Source organism: Siphateles boraxobius, unplaced genomic scaffold (genome assembly GCF_051911475.1).
Source record: "Siphateles boraxobius isolate OS27281-9 unplaced genomic scaffold, OSU_SipBor_1 6, whole genome shotgun sequence".
NCBI classification, from domain to species: domain Eukaryota; kingdom Metazoa; phylum Chordata; class Actinopteri; order Cypriniformes; family Leuciscidae; genus Siphateles; species Siphateles boraxobius.
The window spans coordinates 39,863,137-39,875,954 of record NW_027509186.1 but is presented as its reverse complement, the minus strand read 5'-3'; the positions used below and the strand labels follow the sequence as shown (position 1 = coordinate 39,875,954).

The 12,818-nt window shown below is 42.7% G+C and overlaps 2 protein-coding genes across 2 annotated transcripts in view; both read right to left on the bottom strand.

The window, feature by feature from the left end:
* The window catches only part of LOC143715491 (uncharacterized), a 659,702-nt gene that overhangs the window by 267,000 nt on the left and 379,884 nt on the right, over positions 1–12,818 (bottom strand). The gene's annotated exons all lie outside the window — the stretch shown is intronic.
* The window catches only part of LOC143715483 (uncharacterized), a 349,601-nt gene continuing 345,153 nt past the window's right edge, over positions 8,371–12,818 (bottom strand). Inside the window, exon 4 of the mRNA XM_077207317.1 lies at positions 8,371–8,460. Coding sequence (XP_077063432.1) covers positions 8,435–8,460 — 26 coding nt within the window. The 3' untranslated portion in view covers positions 8,371–8,434. The remainder of the gene's footprint in view (positions 8,461–12,818) is intronic.

Sequence of the window (12,818 nt, the reverse complement as noted above, 5' to 3'; positions counted from 1 at the left end):
ATATATATATATATATATACATATATATACATATATATACATATATATACATATATATACATATATATATATATATATATATATATATATATATATATATATATATATATATATATATATATAGTTTATGTTTTGTGTAGAAGGTAACTATAGAATTAAACGAGAATATCTGGTTAATCAGATAATAGGCTACATGTTTTGTTTTTGAAATTTTATTGTAAAAATCAAATTACACCAGTGACTGTTGTCAAAAAAATGTTTGTCTTGTAAATATAGCAGATTTCACCCAGCAACACAAAGACAGAGGACAGACAATAAACACACACACAACTTCAGATTCACTCTATTTGGTCCTCCCTAACTGCAATCGACTCGGTTACTAACGTAACCTCGGTTTCCTGAGAGGAGGGAACGAGTATTGCGTAAGTAGCTTACGCTATGGGAAAACTCCTTTTCTCGAGAATATTGAAGTCTTTATGTAAAACGCATTGCAGCTGCACAGCAGACAGCAATGAGCGAAGGAACTCGGTCATTGGCTGTGCTGCGGCAACTTGCTCGAACCAATGACGGGGCGACTCTGAATGCGCGACCAATGAGCGCGCCTCACGCCCGCGCGCGTCAGAGCCCGCCAAGATGGGCGTGGCCAAGAGCTATATATTGGGCGCCCGTCATGAGAGTTCTTTAGGTTAAAACGACTGAAGCGAACTAACCAAGCACAAGCACGGCATCTTACGCAATACTCGTTCCCTCCTCTCAGAGAACCGAGGTTACGTTAGTAACCGAGTCGTTCCCTTTCGAGAGGTCTCTCCTATTGCGTAAGTAGCTTACGCTATGGGAACACCATGCAAAACGCTGTGCGTGCTGAACTTCGCCTTATGATAGCCAGAGGCAGGTGCCTGAGCTAAAAAAGCAAAGTTATCATCCAACCAGCCGGGGGTTCAGCCAACCAGTGAAGGGTTCATCCTCCTAGCGCCCCTTAGGAAACGAATAATTAGGTCGTTTCTTCCCAATGGACGTTCCATCACAGGGTCGTGTGACGCCGTGATGGCCGCCACATATACTTTGAGCGTGGAGGGGAAGCGGCCCGCCTCCAGAAGCCCTTGTAGAAAAGCGAGTACGTTCGTAATCTCGCATGTTTCAGGGTTCAGGCCCTCGGCGTTACACCAGTCACAGAACACTTTCCATTTCTGGGCATATAAGCTTCTCGTGGAGGGCGCCCGCGCCTCAGCGATGATTTTTAGCGCTCCACTCGTGAGGTTCCTGGGAACCCGTTGAGGGGCCATGCATGAAGGGCCCACAGATCGGGGCGGGGATGAAATATCATCCCGCTGGCCTGACTGAGGAGGTCTGGCCTCAGTGGAATCGGCCGTGGTGCAGATTGCATTTGCATCAATTCTGGAAACCATGTTTGGTTCTTCCAGAGTGGGGCTATCAGGAGCACTGCGTTTTTCTCCTCTCTGACCCGACTGATGACCTGTGGCAGCATCGAGATCGGGGGAAAAGCATATAAGGGGCGGCTCGGCCAGCTCCGGGCGAGCGCGTCCGTGCTTTTCGTGAAGAAAAGAGGGCAGTGTGCATTCTCCTTGGAGGCGAAGAGGTCGACCTCCGCCTTGCCGAAGATTTTCCATAACCACTGAATCGTCAGCGGGTTGAGAGGCCATTCTCCTGGGAGAATCTTGTCTCTGGATAGCATGTCTGCCCCTTGGTTCAGCGCGCCTGGCACATGCGCTGCTCTCAGCGAGCGCAAGTTGTGCTGGGACCATAAGATGAGTCTCCTGGCCATTGAATGCATGGAGTCCACCCTGGCGATTTATGTACGACACTACCGTCATGTTGTCCGTTCGGACCAGGCCGTGTTCGTTTTTTAGATGTGGAAGCAGGGCTCTGAGAGCCAAAGCGACCGCTTTCATCTCCAGACAGTTTATGTGTAGGCGCTTCTCCGGGTTTGACCAAAAGCCGGAGACAGGCCTGCCCTCGTAAAGGGCCCCCCAACCTATTTTGGAGGCATCTGTTGTGATCATCTTTCTCCTTGTGTTCACACCCAGGCTCACGCCTGACTGGTACCAGTCGGCGGCTTTCCAGCGCGTCAGGGCTTTTATACAGCCGTGGTTCGCTCTAATTAAAAGGTGGCCCGAACGCCACGCGTGAGCAGGGACGCGGCTCTTGAGCCAGCGTTGGAGAGGACGCATATGCAACAATCCTAGCTGGAGTACGGCCGATGCTGAGGCCATGAGACCCAGCATCCTCTGAAACCGCTTGACGGGGGCACGCGCGCCCGCCCTGAATGATGTTGCAAGGCGCCGGATGGCGGTCTGATGAGAGACGAGCTGTCATTTGCATCGAGTCTAGAACTATTCCCAGGAAAGAAATCTTCTGGCTGGGAGATAGTATACTTTTTGCAAAATTGATTCTTAGACCCAGGCATTCTAGATGGCTGATAATCCAAGATCTGTGTGTTATTAACTGACTCTCTGATTGTGCTAGGACCAGCCAATCGTCGATATAATTCAGTATTCGCACTCCCCTTCGTCTCAAGGGGGAAAGTGCTGCATCCATACATTTCGTGAATGTACGGGGAGCCAGGGACAGGCCGAACGGAAGTACTGTGTACTGGTAGGACTGTCCCTCGAACGGGAATCTCAGAAAAGCCCTGTGATGAGGCGCTATTGGAATGTGAAAGTAAGCATCTTTCCTATCCACTGAGAGAAATCAATCTCCTGGGCGTACTTGCGCGAGGATATGTTTGGTTGTTAACATTCTGAACGAGCGAATCATTAGTGCTTTGTTCAGGTGTCTGAGATCTAGGATGGGGCGGAGACCGCCATCCTTTTTCGGGACGAGAAAATAGCGGCTGTAAAAACCTGCCCCGCTCATAGAGGGGGAAACAGTTTCCACAGCGCCCTTTTCTACTAATTTGCGCACCTCGGTGTGTAGAATATGCGAACACTCCTTTCTCACTTTCGTCTCGACCACAGTCGTAAAACGTGGTGGTCTGCGAGCGAACTGGAGCGAGTATCCGTGTTTTATTATATTCAACACCCATTTCGGCATATCTGTAATGTTTTCCCACGCCGCTGCATGTACAGATATGGGCTGAATACAGGCTAGGGGCGGGCCGCTGTGACGTAGGGACCCGGCCAGCGAATTGCCTGAGCTCGTAGCTCTCAGAGGCGCGGGCGCGCGCTGAGCAGCCGAGTGAATGGGCGCGTGTGTGATTACAACAGCGCGCGCTATGTTTGTAAGACTCGCAGCCTGAGCTGGGGTTGTGTTTGACACTGCAGGGACAGTGTTTATAAGTGGGGGTGCATAGACAGTGGTAGGCACACGCGTCACTTTTATAATGTTTCCCGCTTTTACTGGGGATGAATTCATAACTGTGTGAACAGTGCTTGTGTGTAGTGTAGTGTAGTATACATTCATGGGGCGTGCAGCCTGAACTGGGAATGAATTTGGCACTGTTTTGACAGTATCTGGGAATGCACACTTTGTGGACATGTGAACCCTTAGTGACACAGGCAGAAAAAGACTCTTTTTGTGTTTTTTGTGTGTCGCCGTAAAAACGGCGTTTGTTTGCAGGTGAGCGAGCTCTGTGACTGGCCCATTGACTGCTGTATAGACATTTCCAGCCGCCTGTACGGGGACTGGGTAATGTTTGAGATTTTGCAGATAGAGTGGTCCGGCTTTTGCGAGACACGCACTCTCTCTTCTCATTCCTGTGGCTAGGAAGGCTTTCGAGGCTCAGGGTTCAGCAAGATCTTGGGCCGAGGACCCCGTCGCTCAGGAGGCGGCTTGCGGTTGTGGGAGCGCGAGCGGCGTCGAGCGTCAGTCTGAGGCGCGGGCTGAGAGGCGTTGGGGGCTGCTCTAGCCCGCTGCGGCTGTGGCGGCCTCTGTCTGCTCTGCGATGAGCTGCGTTTAGGCAGAAAATGGCGCATAGCTTGTGAAGCGTTCTGGGCCTCAGTGAAGGGGTTCGGCGAAACCTTTAACTGCCGGTCCAAACAGCCCGCTGGTGGAGATAGGCGCGTCGAGAAACGGGGCTTTATCCGCGTCTTTCTTCTCCGTCAAAGTCAGCCACAAATGGTGCTCGAGAACAGTCAAATTAGCCATGGCGCGGCCAATAGACTGGGCGGTGGCCTTCGTGGCTCGCAGGGCTATGTCAGTCGCGCTGCGTAGGTCCTTGAAGGCTTCGGGTTCGGGGCCAGACTCGTCCAGGGAGTGGAGAAGCTTGGCTTGGAACACTTGAAGTACCGCCATCGAGTGAAGCGCTGACGCAGCTTGGCCTGCGGCGGCGTAGGCGCGACCAGCGAGAGCCGAAGTAGTGCGGCAGGGCTTCGAGGGGTGGGAAGCCTTGGCTTTCCATCCAGTGGTGGAGGGCGGGCAGAGATGATTGGCCACGGCTTCCTCGAGGGGCGGCGTTCCCTCGTAGCCTCTTTCCTTCGCGCCGTCCACAGAGGAGAGCGACGAAGAAAAAGAAGGCTTCAGACGCGCAGAGTGGGGGGCTTTCCATGACTTGGTGAGTTCGTCGTGAACTTCCGGGAAGAAAGGAGAAGGCCTTTGCCGAGGGGCCTGCTGGCGCCCCTGCAGAAACCACTCGTCCAGTCGGCTTCGGGTTGGTTCTTCGGGAGAAGACCAATCGAGCCCGAGGTCCTCCACGGTCTTAGAGAGGATGCGGACAATCTCCGTATCCATAGAGGATCCCCCACTCGTGTTAGTTAGCGTCGACGGGGCGGGGTCGAAAGTGGAGCCCGGCCAGTCGTCAGATGCAGCGTCGATGGACAAAGAGTCATCTACTCCCCCGTCGTCCTCGGACGCGCCGAGAGTCACAAGGAGGACACGAGCGGCGGTGAAGCACGCGGAGACTGGCTCGGCGTGACGTCACTGAGCTCAGGCTCAGGAAGCCTCTGTGAGCGGCGCTTTTTCTTAACACGCGGCTCAAACAGAGGGGTGTCGGCGATGGGCTCGCTCGCGGTGAAAACGGCGAAGCGAGCCCGCAGTGCGGAGAGACCCATGTCGTCAAATTCCGGGCATCCGCCCTTGGTCAAAGCAGCTTCTGCGTGGTCCCGGCCCAGGCAGCGAGCGCAGATGATGTGACGATCCCCGTCCGGAAGAAGGTCTCTGCACGACCCGCAGGAAGGCATTTGGAACAACGCCCCAGAAAATTGCTCTTTTACAAATGTCGCGGGGCGAACAGATGTAAATGCTTGTGTGTAGCGCCGGATGGCTCAGTAGGATGGCGTTCGAAGGCGGCTGAAGATGCCGACGTCCTCGTAGCCATCCCGCTGGTACGCTTTTCCACGGCGGCGAAGGCTTCCAATAATCCGGAGGATTCAGCGAAGAAGGTGTTCGCTGAAGGAGATTAAATCTAAAGAACTCTCATGACGGGGCGCCCAATATATAGCTCTTGGCCACGCCCATCTTGGCGGGCTCTGACGCTCTCAAGGCGCGCTCATTGGTCGCGCATTCAGAGTCGCCCCGTCATTGGTTCGAGCAAGTTGCCGCAGCACAGCCAATGACCGAGCTCCTGCGCTCATTGCTGTCTGCTGTGCAGCTGCAATGCGTTTTACATAAAGACTTCAATATTCTCGAGAAAAGGAGTTTCCCCTAGCGTAAGCTACTTACGTAATAGGGGAGACCTCTCGAAAAAGAACCACAGTTACACAGGTATGGCTAAAAACATACATCAAAATGAAAGCTAACACATTTAAACAACATTTCCACAGACTCAATCCACCAAAATCATATGAAATTTATTCATAAAAAACCGTGCGTTAATAAAACTCCAAAAATACATCGAACTGTTAGCAAAAAAACGCATACATAATCTTTTTACGTTTTTTTTTTTTTTTTGCCACTTCCATAGTTAATATAGACTCAACATTTACCTTATACAGCATATTTTCACTCTTTAATGCAGAGACCTACCTGGGTGCGTTTCCCGAAAGCATCGTTAGCCAACTATGGTCACAAGTTCCATCGTTATCAGCATAGTTCAACGGGTCTCTGTTTTTATTGTGCCAAGCCTAAAGCACACCTGTGCAACAATCATACTGTCTAATCGACATCGATTTGTGAACAATATTTGAGAGAAATAGGCCTTTTGTGTACATAGAAAAAGTTCAGCTCATGAAAAATGGGGGCAAAAACAAAGGTGTTGCGTTTATAATTTTGTTCAGTGTAGTTGAATCTTGTATAACTTTTTTTTTTGATTAGTTGATGTAAAAACATTTGTCATTTTTTACAGTCTAGGATTTTTTATATATATATAAAACAATTTTTTGGTAGAGCCACCAAAAATAAAATGTCCAAAATAATACAAAGTGAAATAATGTGAAGTGGCATGAATGTTCTTTTAATGGCAGCAGTGAATATATTAACTGAACAATTATTTGAACTGTACATTAAACTAAACATTGGAACATTTATTTTTATGTAATTTATCCACAAAGTGTGCAGCTTTTGTCACTGCAGTGCATCTTTCTGGGCTTCTGGAAGAACATTTCCAGAGCCTCTTAATATGGGAAGTCAGAAATTAGAGATGCACTGATTACAATTTTCTAGGCTGATTCTGATTTCCGATTTTTCAGAGTTTGACTTGCCGATACCGATTTTAGCCGATTCCGATTTCATTTTTTCTAACCACTTTACAGCACACACAAATATTTATTTTCTCTCTTTTCCTTAGTAGAACATTTTACATAGAACTGTAATCGCTATAAAATAGAACTATATAAATTACTCCTGGTATGGGAAATTCACACACATCTAAAGTGCAGTGTTATGGAAGAACCATTTTCTTTTCACAGCCAATATCCAACTAAAAAAAATGTGTTCATTTCAAAAAGAAATTTAATTTTCTTTTATTACATAGCCTACACCAGTTCTTGTTAAAACACACCAGACATGATAAAAAAAATATGGCAAAAATCCCAAAAAAATTTTTTTAAGGCTATGGAGAGTATATTTTGATTTGGTAATAAAAGCATATATCCTGAATTATTTTTTTTTTCATCTTGTGTGTAAACAAAATGAAAAAAGAATTTTGCACCTGGCTTTATCATATGTATCATATGAAAATATATGCAAAATCGTGGATATTTAATGAGATAATGCCCAATTTGCATAATTAAACATACAAATTTCAAAAGCTTGTAATACATTTTTTTATATAAATGTGTAAGTAATCAACTGAGGAAGTTTGGTGATATCTATTATTGTAAAATTTTACCCACCTGTAGAGTCTCACCTAAATATATAAAAAACATACTTTCAATGAATTATAATTTTGTAAGTTACCTGTATTTTTGAATTATTATTACTTAATCACAACAACTCAGCTGTAGTTTGATTGATATTACTTGTAATGCACAATAAACAACATGAATCATGAAAATCAACCAGAACGGAGTAATCTGTTTTTACAAATGATTACTCTGTTGTAAATGTCCCAATTGGGAGAGGGTGTGCAATTTTCAAAGAGTTTAATTAAACGTTCATGTTATTTTGCTTGCATTTGTGAGTTGATAAACGTAACTAGTTGTGTAAACTAGGCACATAATAGCCATATATCTAAATATAGTTGTGTAAACTAGGCACATAATAGCCATATATCTAAATATTGATAAATCAATCAATATAGCCCTGAATCGAATTGAATCGTGGCGCAGAATTTGAGGTATCGGCAAATATCGCTTCGCTGCCTGAGAGAATCGATATAGTATAGTGATGAACTGTCTGATTACACCCCTAATAAATATATAGCAGATTTCACCTAGCACCACAAATGAACCATATCTGCAGTTTATTGACAGAGGACAGACTATAAACACACATACACCTACAGATTCACTGGGTGCGTCACAATTCGCATAATATCTGTCCTAAATAGTAATCATAAATAGAATTAGTACATTACAAATCGTAGTATGTTGAAATAACTGTTCCAAAGATACCCGGATGGTCTACTATTTCCAGTCAGAAGCCGAAGTGCAGACCGATGCGGACTCTAATGGCTAAAGGCCAATTTATACTTCTGCTTCGGGTGCGCGCAATAGGTACGTCGTTGCATACGCACAGATGTGTACCATACTCAGTACCCTGATGTGCACCTCCTCAAAAATGTAACTACACATTGGTGGTGGTGATGGCACAGTGGATAAGACACATGCCTTTGGTGTGAGAGACCCGGGTTCGAATCCACTGTGAAACACCAATGTGTCCCTGAGCAAGACACTTAACCCCTAGTTGCTCCAGAGGCGTGCGACCTCTGACATAGCAATTGTAGGTCGCTTTGGATAAAAGCATCAGGTAAATGAATAAATGTAAATATTTTATGGGGTGGTGATGGCGCAGTGGATAAGACACATGCCTTTGGTGTGAGAGACCCGGGTTCGAATCCACTGTGAGACACCAATATGTCCCTGAGCAAGACACTTAACCCCTAGTTGCTCCAGAGGCGTGCGACCTCTGACATATAACAATTGTAAGTCGCTTTGGATAAAAGCGTCAGATAAATGTAAATGATGAATGAATGAATGATACACATTGCGACGACGCAGACCGCAACATCTTTGGTCGGCTTGGTATCATCTCGTTTCCTCCTACGCATTTCCAGCGTGTTCTTCTGCACTGCCCGCCATTTCTAAATTCAGTAATTCAGTGAAGAAACATGGAAATGGACCAAGTGACCAAGTGATAAGTAGGGCTGGGTACCGAGTTCGGTACTTTTTGGGTACCGAGTTCGGTACTTTTTAGGTACCGACCGAATTGCCTCAATACTACAGAGTATCGAAACAGGTCTTGTTTTTCGGTACCAAGTTTCGGTACCTAAGTGGTTAATCTCGTCAACGTCAGTGAAACAATAAACATGCAGCATGATTGGCTGTGGCGGAAAAACACTAGTTTACGCGGCTGCCCAGAGACGTGGCTCGTCGCACGTGAGGCTGTAGTGTGTGTGTGTGTGTAAGCGTGCAACCCAGATAGATAGAAAATATTTGGAAATGATCAAAAGTGTAACTATGTACCCGACTCGATGCCATAAGCACACGATGCAATATTTTCGACAAGATAATTGCTGCCAAGACCGGAAACACAATAAATCTGATAAGGCACTTAAAAGCGCACAGAATAAACTCGAGAGTAGAACGTTTATCCGTCTTCGACTGCAAGAACTGGAGCGCGTCAAAAATGAGCCGAAACTCAGCGTATAGGATACTTGCCTCACAGACATGAGAAATAGTTCTATATATGTTCAAAATATGTCTACTTTTAAATGAAGCAATTAGAAATAAATAGTTTGATTACCTAATCCATATAGGCACGCGCGCGTTCACTACTGCAGGGATGACGAGTCAGCATCGCAAATTCGCAATAATCATCTTTGCGGCCAACACGTTTAGTAAACACTTGTTCATTAATAAACAATTAAAATATCTCCTTGCTATCGTTTCCCGACACATCCATAATCATTAGGCTACTTTTGCCAGTGCTTTGCGCAAGCTTCATGTGTGCTGAGCGTGAGGCATATATCCCGCACCCCAGTAGACTATATTTAATTCAATTCACATTTATTTGTATAGCATTTTTCACAATACATATCGTTTCAAAGGAGCTTTACAGAAAATGCATGTGTCTAAATTACAATTAAGAGTGATCTGTTATCAGGGGTGACCGTGTGTAATGCATTTCAATTAATTTTCATTCAATGTGGTGTGACCAAATATCATGTGGTGTGACCACTGCAGACTGTTTTTCATGATAGATATATGTCCTAGATTGGCAGGTTTTGGGCTTTTATATTCAATTGATGGTTTAGATACAAAAGGTACTTTAATTTAGTATAATTTGGAATAGATTTTTATGCAATTTGGGATTTTTTTAAAATATGTTTCAGACGGTTTATGTTTACTCTTTGTACAATATGAAAAAAATGCAACAAAAAATTTATAGCATGTAATTTTAGTTTAGTAATTATGCATTTATTAGTAATGTATTTATTATTGCCTATTTATTTATTTAAAACTATTTTAATCTATTTTACCAGATGCCAATGCCAAGTGAAGTAAAAATTCTGACCCTGCAGGAAGAGTGGAGTACTTTGCTAGGATAAGAGTGAAATATTATTACAGTTTAAAATAGCTGGGTTCTATGTGAATATATATATATATATATATATATATATATATATATATAGTAAACTGTAATTTATTCCTGTGATCAAAGCAACATTTTCAGCTTCATTACTCCAGTCTTCAGTGTCACATGATCCTTCACAAATCATTCTAATATAATGATTTGCTGCTCAAGAAACTTAATTATTATCAATGCTGATCTATGCTCTAGATCTAACGCTCAATTTCCAGATTGAGGATTTTAGTTATACCATTTTATATTATTACTATTTACTACTGGAAATTGTGGAAACTGTGATACTTTTTATACATGTCAGGATTATTTGATGAATAGAAAGTTCAAAAGAACAGCATTTATTTTAAATAGAATCTTTTGTAACATTTTAGCATTTCATCATGTATTTCATTCTAGCCTAAATATCTTTACTGTCACTTTATCAATTTAATTTTTCCTTGATTAATAAAGTATTAATTACTTTAAAAACCCCCCAAAAAAATTAATATTGACCCCAAATATTACCTATATACAATATTTGTATGTATATATATATAACATCATTATTTGTTAGAAAAAAATTCGAAGTCAAGTTAAATGAAATGGTGCACTTATGTTTGCGATGTGATTTTTATTAAAAAAAATTTTTTATAAAATGTTTGTGTTCAGGAAAATTCTGTGAATTTTGTATAACATTTGGTTTAAATCTATTTTTTGTATAAAAGGCATTGTTCATTGATCTCTGTAAATAGATTTTTAACTATATAAGGTCTTAGTTGTCATTTGGAGCGACCACTCATCATGTGGTGCGACCAATAAAAGCAATCTCTGTATTAAATTTAAAATAAAATATCTTATTTCTGTGGCTGAAATATGAATCACTGATAAAGTATGCTTAAGTGAATGATATTTTTAAAACATTTTTATCAGTTTTATGTGATTTACAGGAAAAATAAGTCTGTTAAAGGGGTCATGAACTGGCTTTTTAAAAAAAATTATATTGTTGTCTGAGGTCAATTTATGACGATCGCTTGGTTTTTACATTCAAAAACATCAAAATGAATAAGTAATAGGCTATTTTCTACCCTAGTTTTGAGCCTAGCTCAAAAACGCTCGGTTTTTATGGGCGTCTCGCATTGAAGACTTGGAAATAAACGCCCACTGCTGTGAGTGGATAACAGTTTTGCATAATAATGAGTTTCAACTCACACGTCAGTGCACGTGGGGAAATTGTTTTGAAAACTTCAAATGTTGTAAAATGGCAACCGGAATGATTCGCCCATACATGTTCGACCCAGAGTCCGATCCCGAATCGCAGGACAATGAACCAACAACACCTCAAATACAATGGATACTTCAGCCTGTGACAGCGTGGTAAGTTATTGTTAATTGTTTACGCTACTTCTAATGTAGGCTATCTTTAATGTTTTTATAGAAATTTTACTCACATAAGTGTGTTGCACCATTCCTGTCGGATCCAATATAGAAGGCACAGCACCGTTTTTCAATCTTAATCGGTCTGCAAATCCTGTCTCGACCTGTGTCTTGTTTACAAAACAGTCCTCGGCGAAATGAAGCGAACAAACGGACAATGTTTTACCCACATCAGCTGGAACCTCATTAAAAATAAATTTTAAACATGCATTCCTATTGGAATCCAGAGGAAGCTTATGCAGCGACGGTCTTCTTCCACAACCAGGCACTGCACAATATTTAGTAAACGGCATGTTTACTGCTCGGTAGCTCGATCCGGTTTGTCATCACGAGGTAGGCCTATGTTATTTAGCTATGCCTGTAATGCGCGAATCGGTGGGCGGGGCTAAACCGGCTGTGTTGAAGTAGGCGTTGATCTTCTTCTGCGGGGGTGGTGTTTTATCCTCTTTGACGTCATAGTTCCCCAGTTTGAAAAACGAGTCGTTTGCTGAGCCTGGTGTCAATAAAAGCATTTATTGGACTAACAAGGACGTTTTCAGTTCTGAAACTTACAGGATATTCTTATAATATGGTGACCTCTTAGATGTCAAAAGCTCAAGGAAAATTTGATTTCTCAGTTCATCACCCCTTTAACTATATTTAAGGCGGCAACTCTAAAATTATAGAACAAAAAAAGGGATCATTATTTACAAAAACTTAAAAGAAATGCAAATACTTTGTTTCTAAACACTTTACCTACTATTGAACTTGTAAAAAAAAGGTTAAGCATGTTAAGGAAATTAATTATTTTAAGATAAATCACAGTCACACCACATGACATTTTTTAAGGCTATGGCCAATTCATCTAGATGAAGAAACACTAAAATCACTTAAATTAAAATTTTTATATGAATTTATGTATACACAACATCCTTAATGTTTGAACAATTGCAACAGGTATTATTATTTTTTTGTATTTTAAAATCGGCCTGTTGAAAATCCTTATACGTCATTGACCCATTTACGTTTAATAACCCTTTTTACACTCATTCAAAATAGTGTGAATATAGTGCTTTAAATTTTTCACAGATTTATGAATTTATAAAATACATATTTTAATCTGTCACAATAACATCTATGCTCATCAGAAATATCAATCCATGGTGTTTATTCATCCTTTTGTGAGTAATTTCACGCAAGCCCTATGCGTTTCACTTGCATTGCACGTTACGACAGCGTCAGTCAGTCAATGACCTGAGTTATGATTCAAAGAGTTCACAGTGACG